Here is a 23,926-nt window from a genome sequence, read left to right as displayed (position 1 = left end):
GTCGATCCAACGGCTCGAATTTTTCCGAATCAATTTTTTTTTTTTTTTTACAGGGAGGTGGGCCCGGATCACTCACGTGGAGTGATCCGGGCCGTTCATCACCTGTGCAGGCACTGCCTGCACGGGCAAGGTGAAACAAACCGAATAATAGGGGATCCTTGAGTGATACTAAAAACCAATTTTTAACACTCTTAAGCTATTACAGATTAATTGCTCGTGAAGAGACTGCTACATCTTAATGAATACACCGTTGTGACATAATATCAAGGAATAACTAATAACTACAACAAAAATATCAGTTTACAACTTAGTGTAACTGAAATCAATTATCATTAACTGACATCCACCAATAAACATAAGATCTTCCAAGAAAGCTTTTATGATTTCTTAGTGTCATTCCTAGCTAAAGAAGAGGAAAGAAAAATAATTCACTCAGGAGTTTCGGTGATAAGATAGATTCAGACTTCACGTGACCAAGTGTGGAGCTAACTATCCATGCAGAGGTAGGTGCCCGATGCCTATATTAACGAAAAATGTTGAGGTATGATGGTGGACCATATACCATCTCCCGTTCTGGAATTCATAAACATTAGTCACATTAAATGGACCATTTTCGAGTTCAATATAAGCATTCATTGTAACCCAAGCCATATGTGTCAGCACCCGAGCTTTTACGTCCCGAATTTGGAAATCAGCGACATGGTCCCAGCCAAATGCTAGCTGCCAGCTTTCCATAACTGCATCATAACTAAAGTAGAGGGATACATAAAGCTTCTGGATTCCAACATGGAAATATACTTAGACAGTAACAGTCTTAACATAATTAGTTGTAGTAGAACGCAATTGCAAATAGTTTCAATGAAGGAATCACTCGTGTTGTTTGTCCACAACATATCTTATCCAAATCATGCATATGATCGACTACCGACTTAGTAAAATCTTCTCGGGACTTTATAAGCACAAATTTATGAGATCAACGACCGAGCAATCTAACAAAGATAAATAAACATCAAGCAAGAGGATTTTGTTGTTTAACCACTAGTATATTAATAAATCCTGTCATAATCTTCATGACAAAATAATAGAACATGTTCTGGGAATGGCAGAAAAAGTCCAAAGCTTATGTTTGACAATAGTGTATAAGCATATACACGTCCAAAAGAAGTACATGTACTATCAAATCAAATTCTTCATTTATTTCCACATTTCATGTTTGAATCATCGAATTCATGTTACTGGAAATTTCCAAGACTCTAAGGCCAAACTTGATGCGAGGTTATAGGTATCAATAAGAAAGGTCAACAAAGAGCCACATACTAAAAAGATTATTTTATAATTCCCTATCGCTAGGTGATCAGCCAAATAAATCTGTTGGAGTCTCATTTTGTGAAAATCAGAAGCGAATTTAGAATTCAAATAAACGGCAGGAACGGTGAACACAGAGATAATTCCATGAACATTTTAAACCATTACAAAAAATATAACTTGAGAAAATTTGTTTAAAAGCATGGAAATAAAAATCAAATACTAGTGATTAGCATGAATATGGAAAATTCTCATGCAAGAATAGAAAGCCACGTACCCACTGAAAGACTCGCCAGTCGCATGAAAGCACTTCACATAATCTGCATTAAGCCAAAACTGGCTCATTGCAGGAAGTGACCTTTCTCTAACAATCCTAAAAAACTCAGCATTAGTGTTTACTATGGTTCTTGTAGCTGCATAATAAGCTTTCCATCCATTTGGTGGTCTTACATTATGTTGTTCTAAAGTGAAATCCTAGACAAGGAAAAAAATAACAGAATTATCTTACAATTTAAAACATGATTTTACATAATATTTCAGAAATGCACCAAAAGAAATTCCATTTTTTATCAAGATCAGCATAATGGTCAATGTTGTATAAGATTGAAATCCTAAAATTGAAAACATAATGTCAGTGCAAGACATTATAGAGGAATTATGGATCAAAGAAATCATGAAAAAACATAATGCTTTTTATTATTGAAAATAATTCGGGAATAGAAGTACCATTTGAAAGAGTATTCATCAATTCTAAATTGCCATCCCCTCAGAGATGGACCACATCCATTCTAACAAAAATACCACCCTAAGATTACAAGTACTTTAGTCATAACAACAACATGAAGATGATACTTACAAGACTTCAAGTAATCAAGCCCCATTTTCTAACTGATTGCACTATATACAAGTATCATTTATATTTTACACCTAAGTCTTATCATCTATAATATGAACTGAAGCTAATGCAAGAGTAACTAATAAATTCTAACCCCATTGAAAACAAAAAAAAATGGCTTGCTATCTCTCGTCTGATAGACTAGAAACTAAAACACTGTAAGTACAGAAGCACACAACTGAATTCCCAACAAGTCAATAATACCGCCTGAACCAAATCCATGAGAAAGAAGAAACGCATAAAAGAAACAAAAAGTCACACAAAATTTTAATAATTCATAAGAAAAAACCCCTACCTTATGATATAGGGCCTTCCACGCATTATCGTCATTGGCAGCTTCCCGCATGCGAGAATTTGTCATGGAGAGCCTACAGAGGCTCGGATAATCCAAATAACTTAGGGCATGCGTTGTGATCTCTGGCACTAATTGCTCCATCATGGACACCCCTATCTGCCTCTCCACGGCAATCTCCCCATTCTCACTCCCATTCAAAAGCGCCATCATTCTCTCTCCTCTATCAATTTCACTTTTCTCGCTTCCAAGTACGCAATCACTAGATTCATACAATTCCAATTGAAAAGGGACACAGTTTGATTTCACTCGCGAGAAGATACAGAAAAAAGGTCGCTCCCCAGTCACGAAGAATTACGAATAAACCATAAAAAGTAAAACGTTGTAAATCATATACTCCATTGTAAGTTTCATGAAATCGCAATATCAAAAACGATTGCAATAACTCTCACAATTCATCAAACAATCGATAAAATACAGGGAGTCTCGAAAGTCAAAACGAAATTATGTTACCTTATTGTGGGATAAAACCTTAGCGAAAGTTTCGCTTGAATTTTATCACTTCTGAAACCCTAATTGAGGGGTTGTGGTTTGATGTGTCGCTGAGAGGGAAACAGGGAGATTATTTGTAGAAGACAGAGGTTGACGAGAAGCGCAAGTGAAGAGTTGAGGAATCGGTCAGATGCAAATAGCTATAAGTACGAGGGGTCAACAATAATTACGAATTATTTTACCCCTCGAGCTATCTTTAATTTGCACTTTTTCTCTCGATGTATGAATAAAAACTTTAGGAACAATTGAACTAGCTATCCATACACATTTATTTTCAAAATTATTTAGTTTATTTTATTGATTATTTGTAACAAAATTATTTAATTTAAAATTATATTATGATAAACTATCAAATCAAATATACAACCAATTTTTTTATCAAGTTGATAAAAGTATTATAAATAAATATATTTCATCATAGCCCGGATGTATTGTTTTCAAATGACTAAAAAAAATCATAATAGTCGGGTATTGTCGTATCAGCGTTTCGAATGCTACACTCCATCGGAAGTACGAGTCGAAAAGCCATGAAACTTACAAGAAAATATCTAAATCAAGTGCAAAAATTTCGGTAATTGGAGTTACGTAAATCGAGAATGAGTGAGATTTTTGATGTGTTATCGTATCAATGATTGAGCCAGCCTCACAACATCGTTTTTTATTTTCCAAATGATTTTTCTTTTCAGTATCTATAACTTTTATGTTGAACATTTTTCTGAATTCTAACATATCAATACAAGATTTTGAATAACTAAAATGATGATTATTTTTTATTCGATCATTAAAAAACAACACATTTAGGTCATGGTGAAAGTTATTTATTTATTATATTTTTTAATATGATAAAAAATTAGTTATATATTTCAGTTGATAATTATTTATCAAATATAATTTTTAAATAGATATATTTTTTTAAATTTTAATTAATAAATTAGATAATCTTGAAAATAAAGTATGTTCTTAATTGAATTTAATAATAGTAATTGAACTTAAAAATAATTTAGGTTAAGAGTAAAATTGAATTTTTAATTTCATCATGTACCAATTTGTCAATTTATAAATAGTTCATATTTCAATTAAGTCATTTACAATAGCTTATGTATACATTTGTTAATTTATCGATAGTTTATTTACCAAAATAAATTTTACTCTATCTCTACATTTATATTATAGGTGTAAAGAATTTTTTTATAAAATTTTGTTTTAGTTAAAATATTAATAATTACAATAATTTAGATTAAAATAAAATATTTGAAAATTTAAATATCGAATGATATTGATTAGAGATACAATAATTTATAAACAACATAAATAAATGAAGAGATATTATTGAAGATACGAAGTTTAAAATAAAATGAAGATTTAAGGACATTGATGAAATAAAGTTTTGCCGATTTATTTGTATACATACAAAAAAAAAGTGCAATTTTAGTAATTTGATAAATAAGGCCAACTTAGGGAAAAATATTAGCACCCTTATTTTATCAATTGTTTAAATACAAATGAGTATCTGAAAAATAGGTCTCATGCTACGGGTATAACAATATTTGTACAACATTTCTTACAATACAAAAAAATCTAATACAAAAATTTATTTATCAAAATTCTATGATAAATTCAATATAAAATCTCAAGACATGATATAATTGATGTAAATATCAATTACAGTGATTTTTTTGTAACTGTAAGTTAACATTATCCAAAAAGTTATTTTACATTCTAAATACACACATATTAACTGCGTGAATATATATTAAAAAAATTTAGTGTTACATAACTTTTTTTGTTAAATTCAAATATCATATTAAAATTTAAAACTTTTTATAATAATATTTTTTATTTTATTAATGATGATTATTTAATTTAAAAGTTCAAAGTATAGATAAAGATTAGATATGACAATGAGGCGGGGTTAGGCTGAGGATGTCTTCAATCCCGATTTTTTTAATCGTGGATTCCCCATTTAGTATCTATTGGGATTAAGTCGTCATCGGGCCCTCATACTTCTTATCTAACTGTTTGAAAGTTCTCTTCATACTTCCAGTACATTAAATCTTCATCTTAATCATCATTCTCTCTTCAAATAATCTAAAAATTATAACGATGTTGGTCCAGGTTTGTCATCATTACCCTGATATGAATTTAAGGTTTTTTGTTAATTATTAAGAAAAATCATCATTATTATTAGTAGTAATGCTATTATAATCAAGAAACTCGCGACAAGTTCAGAAATGAAGAGAATATTTCCATATCTGTCTCCGATTTTTTTCAGGATTGAAAATTCTCAAACTTTTTCTCTTTCGGGTTTTCCCAGCCCGACCCCAAATCCAGAGGAAGAAAATTATCATATCTATTAAAGATAAGAAGTATTTCTTTAGGATATGGTTGATAAGATGTAAACTTTACTAAAATGAATTTAATGAAATTTTTATTAAACAAAAAATAATAATGTTTTGTAATTTGGGAAAAATAATATTTTGTTCTATAAAAAATTAGATCATATCACCAAAATTAGTTAGTGTCTCAAATTTAATAAAATATAATATTGATAATAATATGGTATAAATAATAATACAGATAATTCATTCTATATATATATATATATATATATATATATATATATATATATATATATATATATACTAGAAAAATACACGTGCGTTGCACGTAAAAACCTAAACTGCTGAAAATATATGTACGAAATTTGGATAATATTTAAATGAATTAAAACATGGTTAATAACATTTATCAAATGAAACAAACTAAGCCATAAAAAATAAAAAATCATGACTATAGACGGTATATGAATCAGAGAAATTATCTTATCCACTTGACACACTTTCCAATATGCTTCTTGGTTGATTTTGACAACTCAACAACTCTTTGTCCAGGGGGCGGATCCAGAATGATATGTTTGGGGGGCCGGTCTACCTCAATTCCTGAACGTAGAAAAAATTCCAAGAATCCTTTTCTTTCCTTCTGATGTGTCTCCGAACTCGCGTCCCACAATATTTCACTCGTCAGTCGACAATATAGCAGATGTTTTGCAAAAGGTTATTATTTCAAATGGCTTTCTTGATTATGTTTGTATTAACCAACTATAAAAGTTTTAAGTTGGGACTTTGTAAAAGCCCGTTATTTAGGTTTTCAAAAAAAAATTGCAGAACAATGTCAAAAAACAGCGTATAAAAAGAATTAAACATGGACCATATGTGTAAACCTCGAGAGTCTTTAACCATTAGACTAATTATAGATACTTAAAATTTTTATGGGTCAAATAATATATATACTAAATAATAAAATATATCTTACATAGTAAAAAAAAAATTAAAAAAATTCAAGGGGGCCGTGGCCCCCTCCGGCCCTACGTACAGTGGATCCGCCCCTGTCTTTGTCGTAGTTTGTTATGTTTGTTATATGCATATAACTATTTTGGTATGCTCAGCAAATATCTGATCGTCTATAGCTATAAGATTAATAAATTTTCAACAACTATTTCTCAATCACTGTGAGAAAAATTACTTGAAATCTCTTTAAATGACTATATCTTAGAATTGTGTCCTCATTTAATTTGACACAATTCAAGAAAATCATCTTTGATCGTCATTTTTTGGAAGCTTTGCAATAATGATTGCGTGCATCATGTCATGAGGATGATATAGTTTCAATCTCATTTGTTGCGTTTATAACATAATATTATATTATTCATTGAAACAAAACAAATTTTCTTCTAGCGAGTTTATATTTTGTTTTATAATATTTTATCTTGTAGAACGACATACAAAATTATTTATTGTATTTTAAAAATCTTGAGAATAGATACGAATAATGTAATTAAGATATGCATATGAGATATCATTCTAATATATGTCAAAGTATTTGTTTTATTCAATATCTCATCTAATAATATAACCATTTAGATTTCATGAGCATTTTACGATAGTCAAAATTAATTTGATGAAATATTGCAGAATTTTATTTGAATTTCAATATTTGGCTAATTAGTGAATTTACTTGACAAAGAGTTTTCTATGCTACATCATATATGTTATGAATTAGCTGGTTAGACACTTTGACTTAAAAAAGAGACAAAAACAATCTCGTATCACCTCGAAATATATCGAGATAATATTGGAGGAAATAAAGTGAAACTGGCTCGATGTCTCAATAAAATGCACATAATTCGTCTGTTATATTGTGTCAACAAAGCTTTAGAATTGTTCTCATACCATTATAATAGAATGAAAATTATGTACAATTTGTTTTTCATGTAGTTTTTTCTGAATGAAGAATTTTTTCTTTTTGAAAAACTATTTTATTGAAAAATATGACATTTATATGTCGCACAACCATGAAGTAGCAACATAATCATTATATAACACTTAATGCACACATACAATTCTTCAATTTCTTCTTCATTGTGCTTCGTTGAAATTTAAATCTGAATCATTCTTGATCTTAAAATTTTGTTTTAAATATGATTAATTAATATATATGTATATGTTTCATGTTACTTAGTTGGACCTAATTTCAAATATCTATAAAAAAAATGTGCTTGAATTATATCATACAGAAATTAGGACATAGTATGTAGGACTGAGCACTTGCCGTTTTACCAAAGTTATAGCTAGTAGTAATTGTGCAACTCAAATCTTTTAAACCGCGCAACAGCTCAAGCACCACGGTTCGGCCGCTCAACCAAGTAGGGACAATTATTGCACCCAAAATCTTCCTCCTATAATTGCACTCCTTGTAATCAATGAGAATCTAACCCGTGACCTTGGCTCTGATACCAATTGTAAGACTGAGCGTTTGTCGCTTTACCAAAAACTATAGCTAGTAGTAATTGTGCAACTCAAATCTGTTAAACTGCACAGCAGCTCAAGCATCACGGTTCGACCGCTCTACCAAACAGGGACAATTATCGCACCCAACATAGTAATACACAACATATTTTTTTATTTAACATGTCTTTTTTTTTCCATCCACTATGTTTGTTGAAACTTTTTTGTTCAAAATTTGACGCATTTCGTAGACTATATATATGAAAAATCAAGAAATTATATAATTCACAGAAACCATTTATTATTCTCTTCATAGAACAGAAGACCCAAAATACGTGGTTTGATTGGTGTACTCTCATACTTATTTTTATATAAACAACAAGACACATCATATAATATCAGAAAAATCAATTACGTACCGTCAACAATACTAACCGAAACGAATAAAAAAATCATAACACAAACAATCTCGATAAGAAAAAAATGATAACTCAAAGTTCAAAAATAATTTATTTAGTACAATAACAAAGAAATTGAAGTATATACGAGCAATAAAAAGCATAAATCACTCTCAAATTAAATATTAACCCATATTATTTACAATTTGTATAAATTTTCCAATATTTTTTTTAAATAAAGAGAAGACGTCTTATTAATGTCATCGTTTTATAGATATTCATTCCACTTCTTTAAAAAACACAAATGAAAAATGGTGCCTTGAAATCATAATAAAACCATTTAGAAAAGCAGCTGTAAAAATATAATACAAAGTCACACAATTTTTCTTAAACCATAGAAAAATATTAGACTATTGACAAAATATATGTAGCAACAACAAAACATGCGTTAACTTGTGATATAATTAAAATTTAGAATCATGCATAATCATTGAATTAGAACAAAATCGCATGCCAAAAATCTACTGGATATTATATATTTTAATAATTTATCCATATTTGTCGTTTACCAGAGGACTCTTAGACCTACCAATTTTTGTAGTTCACCTATTATTTTCATAATAAATAATATTACAAAAATAATATAAACAAGAACATAAAAACTCAAATTAAAATGCCTTCTATCAATCTAAGTAAAAAATTGATTAGATAATATAATAATGTCGTAAAAAATTTAAATATTGATTTATATACAGAAGTTTGGAAATATATTTGTCCCAATAAATAAAAGATATTATCTCTTGATATTCTGAGACATAAGGTAAAAACGAAGAATATTTCAATTTTTTAATATTTTCTAATTCACTTTAAACTAAGTAATCTAAGCAAACAGAAAACATGCATTATGTGTTTAAAAAATAACAAAATATCTTAATAATTAAAAATTGAAAAATAATCATTTTTGTTGGATATTTGATTTTGTTTTCTCTTTTCTTTGTGCAAACAAACAAATAACAAAAACAATCCAAACACAATTACATGATCAATACAAATGACATATAACAATCAAACATGTTAACGCCAGGGTAAAAAAACACCTCTCATTGCAAGAACAAAAAATGATCAAATAGAGCATATTATTTAGTAATATTTATTTAGCAGCATTTATAAAAAAATTGACTAAATAACTTAAAAACAGTGTTTGAAATCTATTACAGAAAAATATTTCTCTCAATCATATATTTCTATTGACACATGAGGAGTCTGAAAATATTTTTATTCTAAATGAGAGAAAGAAATTTTGTATGACCTTAATATTTATTAATACTTTATTTTTATTCAATCCGACTCATCTCTTTTGTCTTCTTATTATTATCTGACGGCAATGTATAAATTTAAGTATTTAAAATTAAATTTAAAGTAAATTAAAATAATAGTTAGTTTGATTGAGTTAAATACACTATTAATGATCTTATTAAACTAAAATAAAAAATGACTTAAATAACACCATTAATATGACAAATTGTAATATAAAAAAATAAAGTGATTTTCTGTGAAATTGGGAAAAAAAATAAAGTGATTTTGTGTGAATTTGATGTCAATGTAATCACAATTCACATTCATATATAGATATTAGTATAGATAGATAGATTAATTTAATTTTAATTAATTAATTTTAATTTTATGAAATAGAAAATGAAAAAGAAAACATGTATTCAATTCACATATTTATATTAGTATAGTATAGATATAGATAGATTTTAATTAATTAATTTTAATTTTATGAAATAGAAAAAGAAAAAGAAAATATATATTAATGATTAATATGAAAATATATATTAATGATTAATATTAAATGAAAGTAAGGATATTTATGTAAATTCACAATTCAATTCATATATTTCTATTAATATGAAAATGTATATTAATGATTAATATTAAATGAAAGTAAGGATAGTATACATATAGATAGATTTTAATTAATTAATTTTAATTTATGAAATAGAAAAAGAAAAAGAAAATATGTATTAATGATTAATATGAAAATGTATATTAATGATTAATATTAAATGAAAGTAAGGATATTTATGTAAATTCACAATTCAATTCATATATTTTTATTAATATGAAAATGTATATTAATGATTAATATTAAATGAAAGTAAGAATATTTATGTAAATTCACAATTCAATTCATATATTTATATAGACTAGAAAAATGTACGTGCGTTGCACGTAAAAGCCTAAACTGCTGAAAATATATGTTCGAAATTTTGATAATATTTTAATGAATTAAAACATGGCTAATAACATTTATCAACCGAAACAAACTAAGCCATTAAAAAAAATATGACCATAGACGGTATATGGATCAGAGAAATTATCTTATCTACTTGACACTTTTTCCAATATGCTTCTTGGTTGATTTTGACAACTCAATAACTCTTTGTCGTAGTTTGTTATAATATACATATAATTATTTTGGTATGCTCAGTAAGTTTCTGATCGTCTTTAACATCTATTATGTTATTTACAATCCTTATCCGGGATCTGACATCCTCGTAGTTTGCTTCTTTATCACGACATTTTTTTGGTTTTCTACATTGTTTTTATCTGATAATCTTATTTTTCCGACTATTTTTTTGTTGTTAAATGATTTTTACCAAGTAGAGACAATTATTGCATCCAACAATCTCCATCCCAATAATTGCACTCCCTGCAATCAATGAGAATCGAACCCGTGACCTTGGCTCTGATACCAATTATAGGATCGAGCGCTTGCCGCTTTACCAAAAGCTATAGCTAGTAGTAATGGTGCAACTCAAATCTTTTAAACCGCACAACAGCTCAAGCACCACGGTTCGACCGCTCTACCAAGCAGGGACAATTATTGCACCCAACATAGTAATATACAACATTATTTTTTGTTATTTAACATGTCTCTTTTTTTTCATCCATTATGTTTGTCTTAACTTTTTTATTCAAAATTTGACGCATTTCGTAGACTATAAGTATGAAAAACCAAGAAATTATATAATTCACATAAACCATTTATTATTCTCTTCGTAGAACAGAAGACCCAAAATACGTGGCTTTTATTGGTGTACTCTCATACTTATTTTTATATAAACAACAAGACACATCATATAATATCAGAAAAATCAATTACCGCCAATAATACTAACCAAAACGAATAAAAAAATCATAACACAAACAACCTCGATAAGAAAAAAAATGATAACTCAAAGTTTAAAAATAATTTATTTAGTACAATAACAAAAAATTGAAGTATATACGAGCAATAAAAAGTATAAATCACTCTCAAATTAAATATTAATTTATATTATTCACAATTTGTATAAATTTTACAATATTTTTTTTTAAAATAAAGAGAAGACGCCTTATTAATGTCATCGTTTTATAGATATTCATTTCACTTCTTAAAAAAAACACAAATGAAAAATGGTGCCTTGACATTTAGAAAATCAGCCGTAAAAATATAATACAAAGTCACACAAATTTTCTTAAACCATAGAAAAATATTAGGCATGAGTTAACTTGTGATATAATTAAAATTTAGAATCATGCATAATCATTGAATTAGAACAAAGTCGCATGCCAAAAATCTACTGGATATTATATATTTTAATATTTATCCATATTTGTTGTTCACCAGAAGACTCTTAGCCCTACCAAATTTTGTAGTTCACCTATTATTTTCATAATAAATATTATTACAAAAATAATATAAACAAGAACATAAAAACTCAAATTAAAATGCCTTCTATCAATCTAACTAAAACAAATTGATTAGATAATATAATAATGTCATAAAAAATTTAAATATTGATTTATAGACAGAAGTTTGAAAATACATTTGTCCCAATAAATAAAAAAATATTATCTCTTGATATTCTGAGACATAAGGTAAAAACAAAGAAATATTTCAATTTTTTTAATATTTTCTAAGTCACTTCAAACTAAGTAATCTAAACAAATTAAACAGAAAACATGCATTATGTGTTTAAAAATTAACAAAATATCTCAACAATAAAAAATTGAAAAATAACCATTTTTGTTGGATATTTGATTTTATTTTCTCTTTTCTTTGTGCAAACAAATAAATCACATAAACAATGTAAAAACAATTACATGATCAATACAAATGACATAAAATAATCAAACATGTTAACGCTAGGGTAAAAAAACTCCTCTCATTGCAAGAACACAAAATGATCAAATGGAGCATATTATTTAGTAATATTTATTTAGCAGCATTTATAAAAAAATTGACCAAATATTTATTAATAATTTATTTTTATTCAATCCGATTCATCTCCCTTTGTCGTCCTATTATTATTTGATGGCAATGTATAAATTTAAGTAATTAAAATTAAATTTAAAAGTAAATTAAAATAATAATTAATTTGATTGAGTTAAATACACTATTAATGATCTTATTAAACTAAAATAAAAAATGACTTAAATAGCACCATTAACATGACAAATTGTAAAATTAAAAAATAATATAATAGTAAGCTCACAAATAAAAGTCATATATTTAATAGATTAATAAATAATATATTATTTAGTAATATGTATTTAGCATCATATATTGAAAATTGATTAAATAACTTAAATGTTTGCAATGAAATCAGTTACATACAAACATTTTCTCTCAATAACGTATTTTTGTTGATACATAAGTAATCTAAATACATCTACATTCTAAATGAGAAAAAATGTTTTATATTACCTTAATATTTATTAATAATTTAATTTTATTCAATCACACTCATCTCTATTCGTCTTCCCATTATTACCTTAATGTTTGTAATACTAACAATTTATTTAAATTTATAAATTTATGATAGTGATTTTCTGTGAATTTGATATCAATGTAAATATTAAAGTAAATAATTTTAAATTTAAAAATATATATATTAATGATTATCATATGAAAAAACAAAAAAAATAAATATGTATTTATGATAGTGATTTTCTGTGAATTTGTTGTCAATGTAAATATTAAAGTAATTAATTTTAAATTTAAAATAAAAATGTATTAATGATTATTATTAAAAGAATATATGAAAAAAAATATGTATTAATTTAATTTTAAATTTAAAATAAAAATGTATTAATGATTATTATTAAAAGAATATATGAAAAAGAAAAATATATATATTAATGATTATTATTAAATAGATGAAAAAACAAAAAAAATAAATAAGTAATTATGATAGTGATTTTTTGTGAATTTGATGTCAATTTAATAATAAAGTAATTAATTTTTAATTTAAAATAAAAATATATTAATGATTATTATTAAAAGAATATGAAAAAGTAATTATGTATTAATGATTATTATTAAATGAAGGTAAGGATATGTATGTAAATTCACAATTCACATTCATATATTTATATAGATATAGATATAGAGATATTTCGTCTGGTCAAATGGTAACTAAAATCCAAGAAGGCAGGCAATGCTTGATGCGGATACAACGAAAGAGTTTGGAGTTGAATATTTTGACGAGAAGCCAATTTTCACTATATATATCATGAGAGGGCTACTTGGTCACATTCTTCACCGCAATAGACCCACTTAAATGCACAAAACTAACTATAAATCAATGGGATGAGCATTGTCAAACTACAGCTGATGAGAATCAAAGTCCATCCTCTAGACTGAAAACCCGAACGAGCAGGCATTGGCGTGCTGAAGAATTTCAGGATCCCGTCCAAAATCAACTTGATTATCGCAACTGCATGCAAAGCAAAAGCTCACTGTAAGCATGGCAAGCTCTTTCTTTTCCAGACTCGCTTGATCATCTGACACTTTGGCGACCTTTAATCTGCAGAACAAATTTACACGATGAAGAGTTTGAGCCCATAGAAAGGAACTATTTGCGAAGAGTTACGGTAATTATAAATTACATTAGACCACTCAACCCGGTACCAACAAATTCTATTACTGACCTAAGCATGCTATTTTCTGCAGCCAAGTGATCCATTCGGTTCGAGACAGCAGTTCTCCAGGACTCAAGATCAACAATCCCTTGTTCCTAAGCAAAAGAAAAGCAAGTGAAAAAACTGAACGCGCACCAAGTTCGTGATTGTTCTAAAAATTACGAGTAAATACCATTTTTTCCTTCCATTGCAAAAGATCGTTTATCTCCAATTTTCTTTTTTCAACAAGAACAGAAAACTTTGATAGCTCTTGGTCAAGCGTGGGCAAAACATCTCTTTGTCCTTTGTTTTACTCTTTTATGTACTCCTCAAGCAAAGATAAGTTCAACTCCAGCAATCTAACCTTTTGCAACAATACCTTAAGGACAGCATCGGCATGTAATTTGTTATTTTGATGCTGCCGAGTTTTCACCTTGGGATCCGAAATGCTACCCAAGGTCGTCTGTTTCTTGAGTACATCCACGTTGATCTTTTCCCCCTCGTGTATAGTTTCTACCTCCTTTCTAACAGCCTCAACCACAGTATGAGCCACACTATCTACTTCAAGATTGTTAGAACCTTGTTCCAGTGGTTTCAAATGCATCACTGTTGTATTAGGCTTCATTAGTCTATTCGTAGAAGACTCCTCCGAAGTAACAATAAGATCCTCAAGCATCTGTTCTATTGCATCAACACCATACACCTCTACAACACTAAGTGTGCAGTAAAACTCTGACCCATAATGACCAAGTAAATCCACTTTCAAATATCTAGCCCACTTTGGAACAGGTACCTTAAAGCATTGAGTATGCTTTACATTGGACGCTACAAATGTCCCCAAAGTATACCATGAATTGGTCGGATATACCAAGCTCCCTGATAACTCAAATTCTTTAAAATTAGAAGAGTAATGCTCGAAATTTGCGATTTTGACAGCATCCACCAGTGTTTCATCGGCAAGCTCAATGATAAAGAATTTTCCATCCACAGAACAAGGGTTCCTCAGATACTTATCATGATCCTTCCCCAATACATTGCTAGCTCCCTTCGCCTCCTTGTTATGAGCAATCACTTTTGCACCCTTCGACTCGGAGGCATAATTATATGCTGTCCCATCAGGCTCGAGCCTGTGGGTGATGTTTACTAGCTGGTGTGGTGGACTCCCACTTTTTTTTCGCCTTGTAATGTTTTTAAACTCATCAAGGTTAGGATAAGTTAACTGAGTTTTCCAGTTCTGCGGCTGTTCATGTGTGGCCCGCTCCTCATCTTCTTGAGGTTCTACTTGACACATTAATGAATTATAATCTAAAACAACTGACGCTAATTCCTCTAATCGACTTATACCTTGGAAGGACCCTTCAGGTTTGGAATAACCATCAAATGAAGCTGGATCATTACTAATCATAGACACATTCAACTTCATCACAACTTCATCTGCCTGGTTCTCATTACCATATTCTACAACAGAAACCATATTGTCGGATAACTTTCCATAATTAACACTATAATTATTTATGCTCTCATTATATGCATTGACATCTCCTGCAAATTTTTCATTCAACAAAACGAAACATGATTATTGTTGGAACCATATGGCGAAACTAGTTCGAGTCATGTGTACATATCAAGTTCTAAAACACCGAATAGTATAAACTGTTAACTATTAATTCAATGACATTCTTCGAAAGAGTTGTGAGCTATCTTTTACAAATTCAAATTCTTGGACTCACAATGATTAGCTTCATCATGGAAATTCATTCAAACAACAGCATCTACTATGTTATTTCTACTTTTGATATGAGTAAATGTAAACTTGAAACTAAAGCCAGGTGACTTCGCAAAATTAACACAAAAAATACCTTAAAAAGTATCTAAACCTTAGTTGAGTCCAATAAAAAAGACTTAAGACTACCAAGATATGAAACAAACATGCCTACTAAATACACGAAATGGGATTCCAAGATGAACAGTGACTATACATAATTTCCAGAGCCCACAAATGCAAAATATTCATGAAAGGAAGAGGGCGTATACCAAGAAACAATACAAGAAAGGGGGTATCAAAATGCAGGCAAAAAAATACACAAGAAATAAAACAAAAAAATCAAAAAAACAAAATATCACCTTCGTTTCCATAGGTGAGACCAAATTTAGCATGAAACAAGATAGCAGCAGAACACCACAACGTAAAGAACAGAGTAACAGATATCCGACAATAGTTTCTCCTAATTTTCTTCGAAATATGAACTTTTTTCACGCAGTCTTCCCGAAACTTGGGATTCGTTTTTGTTGGCTCACCGTAGCGAGATTTCTTCATCTCTCATCGTTTTTCCTTTCCAATTCCACGGGTTTTTCATGCAATAGGTTGAAATAATTTCTCAGCTGATATTGCAGGTAGAAGAGGGATGAAAAATTCAAGGCATGTGTCGTCTCGAATTGTGACTATTATTTTTGTTTGCTTCAGCTTTTTGCACCACTGTGTGTTTTTGCGTGTTGGTGTGTGTAATTAATTAAATAAAGATTCACGAATCTTTATACGGATTAATTCACAATAAAAAATAATACTCTTAACATAAAAAATAAATCAAAAGCTTATGTGAGACGGTCTCACGGGTCATATTTGTGAGACGGATCTCTTATTTATGTCATCTATGAAAAAATATTACTTTTTATGCTGAAAGTATTACTTTTTATTGTGAATATCGGTAAGTTGACCCGTCTTACATATTAGGATCCGTGAGATGGTCTCTCATGAGACTCACTCAAAAAATAAAATTTTTTCATGTATGATCCAAATAAGAGATTCATCTCACAAAATACGACCAGTGAGACCGTCTCACATAAGTTTTTGTCATTAAATAATTGCTTAATTTTCCTAAGATTCGGTCCATCAGGTGCGTCAGCTCAATTCTTAATAATTCACCGTGACATCTAATTAAGTAAACTACTAAATTTGTCCATTAAATTCTTGTCAAAGATCAAGCCACAGTTCGCAGTCTTAGATCATTATAAATAATTATAATTTTGATAATCATTTTCGAACGGTTTGGATTCGGTGTTGTGCGCTTCACGACTCTAAAAAAAAGTGAAATGTATTATATATTAGTTGAAAGATAGGTAAATTATAGTATGCGTTATCATATAATATTTGTATTTATAATTTGAGTCGCAAAATAAACAATAACTGTGACCAAGAAAATCCTTTCCCAAGGCTTAGCTGCATCACTCCCTCTTGTCAAATTTGTAGAGAGGAAAACAATGTTAGAGATAGTATAGTGTCATAATTTTTAAGTTGGCTTATATGCTCAGCTGTGTAATATACAAAAAAAAAAAAATAACCTTAAAACTAACCTAGACAAATTTCACTAGGCTACATGATCAACCACCACCAGGGATGCTGAATTCTTGCTCTGTAGAAATCACGACCCAAGGGCAATGAGCTCGAGACATAGAAACCCTCTGATCACACCTCATAATACAGGTAAACAGAGTCTTTCCAAGCCTGAACTTGCATGAATCCAATTCGAACAGTAATCGTCTCATGATTTTCTGCTAATCTTGGAGGTAAATCATGAAGTTAACATGGTATACTCCAATTCATTGTTATGTGCTTCTCTTCAAAGAACGGAAGGCTCCCTGGATTTCTCTCCTTCGATACCACAGACTTGGGGGTGTCTCTGCGGGATAGTTATCGAGGATAAAATCGATTTCGTCCCCATTAATCTCTTACTGATTAAGAAGAACCTGCAGTATAAAGAAACGGCTGGATTTCGTTTAAAATGAGTACCAATAGAGCTACAGGAGTCTGAGCTTGATCGGTGTCAGAATCAAACTCCTCAAACTCGAGCTCAAGTAACTCGATAGGAATTCCACTCATGAATTTTCTTTCGAGCGAAGCTCAAATAGACCCCCAGTTTGAAAGAGCTTCAACATTTTCTTTCTAGCAATTATAAAGCAAACAGAAAGGGGTCCCTCCACCTCGACACAATTTTTTAAAACCATTCAAGCATTTAGTGACGAATTTCGACTCATGGAGGAATACAAAAGAACACTCAGCCTATGCTCATTTCCCTGCCAGGCATTCAAAAGAGAAACGGGAAGAGGGTATACTTGATCTGAAAATTCACTGCATACCTTGACAGTCTAAGCAGAGCAACATTGTGGCGTTTTAGCAAAGCAACCGCATTTCCATACATATTACGCATCGACTTCCATCCTTTTTGCAACATCGTCGTCTAATTTGAAGTTAAAAGGTGGCTCAATCAAATCATAATCATCATAAAGGGAACCCTCAAAGTCGAGTCGGGGGCCAACAAATTTAATCTTCTTTCTCCACGGAGAAGGTTCTCCATGCATGACCTTCGGGTTCTCCATATCGCATCTTGATAACAAACAGATAACGTTAATGACAACATAAGAAGTAACATATAGCAAACCAAATGCAGACAGATAGAAGACCTACACTGTAATGATCTTGCGGGCAAGCCAAGATGCCGTCGGCAAGATAAGAGACTGATGCTTTCGAAGGATCGCCCAAAAATAACCTCTTCGACCGCTCTGCTTCCAAGTAATACCTTTATATAAAAACATCTTTAAACCATTTTATATCCCAATTTTATATTTGATTGAGAGAAAAGCTTTGGTGAATGAGTCAAAATTCAAAGTTCACACCTGAAGACGGTGTAGTAATTGAAGTCTGCGCTCAAACATATAAAACTCACCATCTAGACGATGAAACACAACTTGAGACAGTGTCTGCATATAGAATTTTACCATCGATATAAAAATGAGGAAAAGGCTATTGTTAATGCATTAAACATGTAGCAAGGAAAAAATGCATCCCACAAAAAAAAAATTCAAAGAACAAACCCGTCCACAAGGATGAATTGATACACGATCACAACACTCAACTTTTGGATTCTCGACACGCCTAAGCAGATGAGAAGTCAAAGCAGTCCCCACTTCTGACATAGCTCTGCGGCATTGTCCTCGTTGACTCAGCTCTATTCCGACACGCTTCGGTCCCACTGTAAGACGATCAACAACATTATCCATATCTGACTGAAGAATTGCAGCACGACCTTTCCGCACTGCTACAAGAGCAGCTTCTTGGAGAAGTTGAGCTAGCTTTGCACCTGTCCATCCCGATCAACATAATACAGATATTGCACAGCAATAAGGAAAGCATGCCTAATAATTCAAACAATAAAAAACTATTCAACATACTGATATGAAAAAAACAAAATTCAAATGCAAACCTGGCAAGTTGTTCGCATAAGTAGACAAATCAACAGTGTCTGAAAACTTCACCTTACGAGCATGAACTTTTAAAATTTCCAATCTACCTTTTGAATTTGGTGGGCGAATTCTGATGTACATTGTAGAAACATAATCACATTTAATATTGGATATATAATGCTCGAACAATTTGATATACTATTAAAGTAACTGAAAAACCTTCGATACGCCACTACTTTAATTCAGAAGAGCACACCTTACCATCAAATCGACCAGGACGAAGAAGGGCAGGATCCAGTAAATCCATTCGATTAGTGGCACCCAAAAATATAACACCTTTACATGAATCAAACCCATGTAATTCTGTCAAGAGCTGCTTCAGAGTCGTCCCCCTTTCTTGAGTTGCAGCATTATATAGCTGGTCTTTTGATTCACAAAATATCCCTTGCTGCCTATAGACCACAAAATTCAAAATCAATCAGTCATGTTAAATTCACTATACAAAATACAGGAAAACACTATACAGACACCAAATCAAATCTTGACTTGACATCTATAAGAAAGCAAACTGATGAAAAATATGAATAGCAACGATGTTGTAGAAAAGTTCACGCCGACAGAGTATGGATTAATTGTTTCATCCACTGAAAAAGCCAAATAAGATTATCAAACTCAAGTAAGCCTAAAACAATTACATAATGCAGCATAAAAAATTGAAGTTTACATAATAAAAACAATACATGAACATTTTAAGGCGATCAAAACAAGATAATATCCCTCGTCCCTCGTGATTAAACAAGGAAGCTAATAGCGAGACATGCAAATATATTTCTCGAGAACATTTTCCTCTCACTAGTTACTACCACACAGAGCATGTATATCACAAAAATTCTTTAATTCAAACTTGAAAGGTGTGGTCAGAGTATGGAAATCCCTGAACAGTGGTTTAGGTTTATATTCAACTCAAACAGAGTAAAATATTTCTACTTTTTAATCCTTTAGTAGTAAATTTTGAATGATAATCAGAAGAAAGAACGAGAAGCCTGCTAAAAAGTCCATATCTTGTAGCCAGTGCATCTATTTCATCCATAAAAATCACCGATGGTTTATTGACCAGTAAAATAACATTATACATCATCAGCTATCAAATTTATAACCTAAAACCCAAACATTATCAAGAAAAAGTAACTCCCTCCATAAATGTCCTTACGATCAGTAACAGAGGACATCACTTTTGTCCCATAATTTTTATTTTTTCCTACTGAGGTAGTTAACAATTTCCATCTCACCAGCTAAATAAATGAGGCATCCTAGAGTGATAATAAGTGGAAAAGAAGTATCTCATTTGTATTGGTAAAACCAAATGATTGAATTTAAACCCAAGAGATGCTATTCACTAGGCATAAAAGTAAGTGTGTCATCAATTCTTATATGGTAATATGAAAAATTTTACCATAAATTTCAACACCAACAATCCAGCCTCGTTGACGCTAAAGCTTAAGGTCAATGAGCAATATTAGAACTCAACTTAAGGTCAAAGCTTATTGCCACCTACAATTTTGGCCAAAAATACCACGAATATGATGTTTTAGATTTGATTTACTTGAGGAAAAAACTTATAGTTGGAAACAAGGACGGTTGGGACTTGGGAGGACAAGGACAACTGAACAAAGCACGGATGCTTTCTCGCACTTTTCTCAGAGTAAAAGCAATGAAATTGAGCCAGATACTTGAACACTTTTCTTAAACAAGTATTATTCCATTCGGCGATCCTCATTTTCAAATGGCTACATTAAGCTGGTTTCTCATAGGCATCACAACACACATCTGTCACAATCAGCATACCATTTCACACACTTCCATGAATCTATGGCAGAATGCAAATACCAAAAAAAAACAACGAGAAAAAGAATGCATACCATCATTTACCTCTCTATTTCATTGTGAGGTCCCTTGTATGTCTCCAAAAGATTTTTCACTTGGTTCACGCCAAGTCTCATAATCTTATTATCACAATTCAAGAGACGTCAAGCAAAATACACAGATTATCAATAAGAAAGTGCCAACAATGTTTCATGTGATTGAAATACAGACCATTTAAGTCTATGCAACCTTTTTCCCCTGGAATTTCTTTCAAATCAACAACAAAATCCCGATACTTACCATTACCAAATGAAACACGACCCTCCTTATAAGTCACCAACTTTACCTTATCAACCTGATTGTACTTCTGAAAATCTTCATAGCTCATTTCAGGCAATTCTTTTACGTTCTTATCGAACTCTACCTCTTCAGACAAATCGCCCCGAATACTTGTTCCGGAACATAAAGCTTCCCCTTGCACTCCTTAACAAATCCTTCTAATAAACCTCTCCCTCAGGGTTTGCTAACTCAATGCCTTACCACTCTCTTTATCACTCTGCCCTACCAAAGCCTTCAAATTTAAACTCCTCGGTATCCTCGCAACCCTGCTCAGACTCTCCTTCTCTTTCAATGTCTATAATCTATCACCAATCAAGTATTTGGGTTCAATTTGGCTAGGGTTTTCCTTCAAATCCCTAGTTACGAAATCATCCTTTCTCAGCATCATAACTCGAATCTGAACTAGCTCTCCGGGAAAACACTCTTGGATTGCTAGAAAAATGCGGTCTTTCACGATGTCTGTCTGAGTATATAAATTTAGTTTGTGTTCTCTGAAATGGGAACATCGCAGGGAAATTATTTAAAGCTGTAGCAGTGCCCAATGAAGCCGAATACATTATTTTTTCCAGCTAAAACAACTTGAGCTTGATCAAACTGCGGATTTCATTGAAATCAAAATTTGGCATCCCACTGAACTCGGAATCGAACTTAAAGTAGTCGTAAATGTCAACTAAGAAAACCGGAACAGCGCCAGATTGATACCATGCAACAGAATTTGGAGTGATCTTGCACCATGGGTGAACGGGATAGCATGAGAAAACCCGATTTTGTCCATTTTCGCATGGTTGCACTTTTGCCATCATATCGTGTTTTTTTATTTTTTGAAATAAACTCCTATTTCTTCATAGGAGCTGTGTGTAAACTTTGTTCTCATCCACCCGAACAAGGAGTCTGATACCCCCGGATTGAGGACCACCTCGGCCCATTCTCGGTAGCCCAGATAGTTAAGGCCCAACGTTTGAGAACCCGTGAGGATCGTCTACTGCAAAGGTTACGGGAGGTCATCCGGGAGGGCACCTCAGCCGACTTCCCAAAGGCAGTTACACAGGACTGGAGCTTAATGTGCCGACCTCCCGAACCGAGCTCCCATGAGAACCGAGCCGACCTCCCATGAGGACGTCTCTGCAGTTGTCGAAAGTTGGTGGCCGACCTCCCGAGCCGAGCTCCTAGGGGGCCGAGGTGATGGGAGAATTCACACTTATGAGAGCCCTCTCTTGGACACTACCGGATAGCCCGCAAGAATCAAGTCTCGAAAGGTAAAACCTATCAAAATTTACCAAATCTTTACATGATCCAAACCAAATCTATGAGATATAATCAAATCTTCAGCAAGATTCTGAAAATTTAAATCTACCAAAACATGACTCTATTGTTCTCCTATAAATACCAGGTTCCGTTCATTGTTCATATGATTCATATATTCACATTATCTCAGTACACACATCACTCTCTCAATTTTCTATTCTCTGACTTGAGTGTGGGAGGAGCTACGTCGGAACAACCTTCCGGCCCCCTTCTAACACTCTTGTTCGTGTTGCCAGATTTCGAGAGTCGAATCCGAGCTCCCAAAGTGACGTGCCGACCTCCCAGCCAGCGTACTAAGGTTTGATCCGAAGATCTGATCTCCCAGTTAGCATCACCTAGTCCAATATTTTTCGAGAAAAGCGAACCAAGTAGTCCATGAACTCTCCCGTCACAGGGAAAATCATTTGGTGTTTAAGGACACGAGTCCTAAGTTTTTGGGGTTGGCTCTAACGAATGATTTGATGTCTAATTAGTAATTATTTATATGTGGGATTTTACGATTAAAAAAAAATTATTATTGGAAAGAGAAAACAAGGATGCCATTTGTAGGGCTTAGTCTTTGTCAAAATTGGATCACTTTAAGACTTGGCCCAAACAAATTTTATAATTTAGGCACAAAACAATTTTACAAATTTTTTTAAAAAAAAATAAACATCTATATAGCTATAACTGATTTTTGAAATCCAAACTGAAATGGAACCAATTTAACCGATAATCTTTTTTTTTTTTAAAAAAAACGAAAGTCGAGTTTCAAATTAATTCGGTCCGTTTAGTTTGCTCGGTTAAATCGAAATTTTATTCACCCTTATTAATTTTTTTCACAATTCTAGAAAAAAAGAATAAGTGCGACACTTTTCAAATTCAATATCTGTAATTGAATTAAACTAACATCTTTTAGCTAGATTTATTATGAATATGTCTCTTGTGAGACGGGTCAACTCTATCGATATTCACAATAAAAGTAATACTCTTAGCATAAAAAATAATATTTTTTCATGGATGA

The 23,926-nt window shown here is 31.3% G+C and overlaps 1 protein-coding gene and 2 pseudogenes across 1 annotated transcript; all 3 read right to left on the bottom strand.

Moving 5' to 3' along the window:
- Positions 1 to 282: 282 nt before the first annotated feature.
- On the bottom strand, positions 283 to 3,171 carry LOC140831179 (F-box protein SKIP8-like). Its single transcript, XM_073194978.1, has 4 exons — positions 3,006 to 3,171; positions 2,496 to 2,754; positions 1,583 to 1,779; positions 283 to 748 (listed from the first exon to the last, which is right to left on the bottom strand). Exons 2-4 carry the CDS (start codon positions 2,703 to 2,705, stop codon positions 490 to 492), a joined length of 666 nt encoding a protein of 221 aa, XP_073051079.1. The 5' UTR covers positions 2,706 to 2,754; positions 3,006 to 3,171; the 3' UTR covers positions 283 to 489.
- A 10,534-nt stretch (positions 3,172 to 13,705) lies between these two features.
- Positions 13,706 to 16,661, bottom strand: LOC140831177 (SUN domain-containing protein 5-like; annotated as a pseudogene).
- Positions 16,662 to 17,400: 739 nt separating this feature from the next.
- Positions 17,401 to 22,444, bottom strand: LOC140830280 (probable inactive ATP-dependent zinc metalloprotease FTSHI 1, chloroplastic; annotated as a pseudogene).
- Positions 22,445 to 23,926: the final 1,482 nt, after the last annotated feature.

Source organism: Primulina eburnea, chromosome 4 (genome assembly GCF_022965805.1).
Source record: "Primulina eburnea isolate SZY01 chromosome 4, ASM2296580v1, whole genome shotgun sequence".
Classification (NCBI taxonomy): domain Eukaryota; kingdom Viridiplantae; phylum Streptophyta; class Magnoliopsida; order Lamiales; family Gesneriaceae; genus Primulina; species Primulina eburnea.
The sequence above is the reverse complement of the archived record's forward strand: the minus strand, read 5'-3'. Positions and strand labels throughout refer to the sequence as shown.

Excerpts from the sequence above, each read along its gene's own strand:
- LOC140831179 (XM_073194978.1), bottom strand. The coding sequence starts at position 2,705 with ATGATGGCGCTTTTGAATGGGAGTGAGAATGGGGAGATTGCCGTGGAG. Across the intron at positions 1,780-2,495 it reads GGAAGGCCCTATATCATAAG|GATTTCACTTTAGAACAACA; the intron begins GTAGGGGTTTTT and ends TTCCTTGTCTAG. Across the intron at positions 749-1,582 it reads ACTGGCGAGTCTTTCAGTGG|TTATGATGCAGTTATGGAAA; the intron begins GTACGTGGCTTT and ends CCTCTACTTTAG.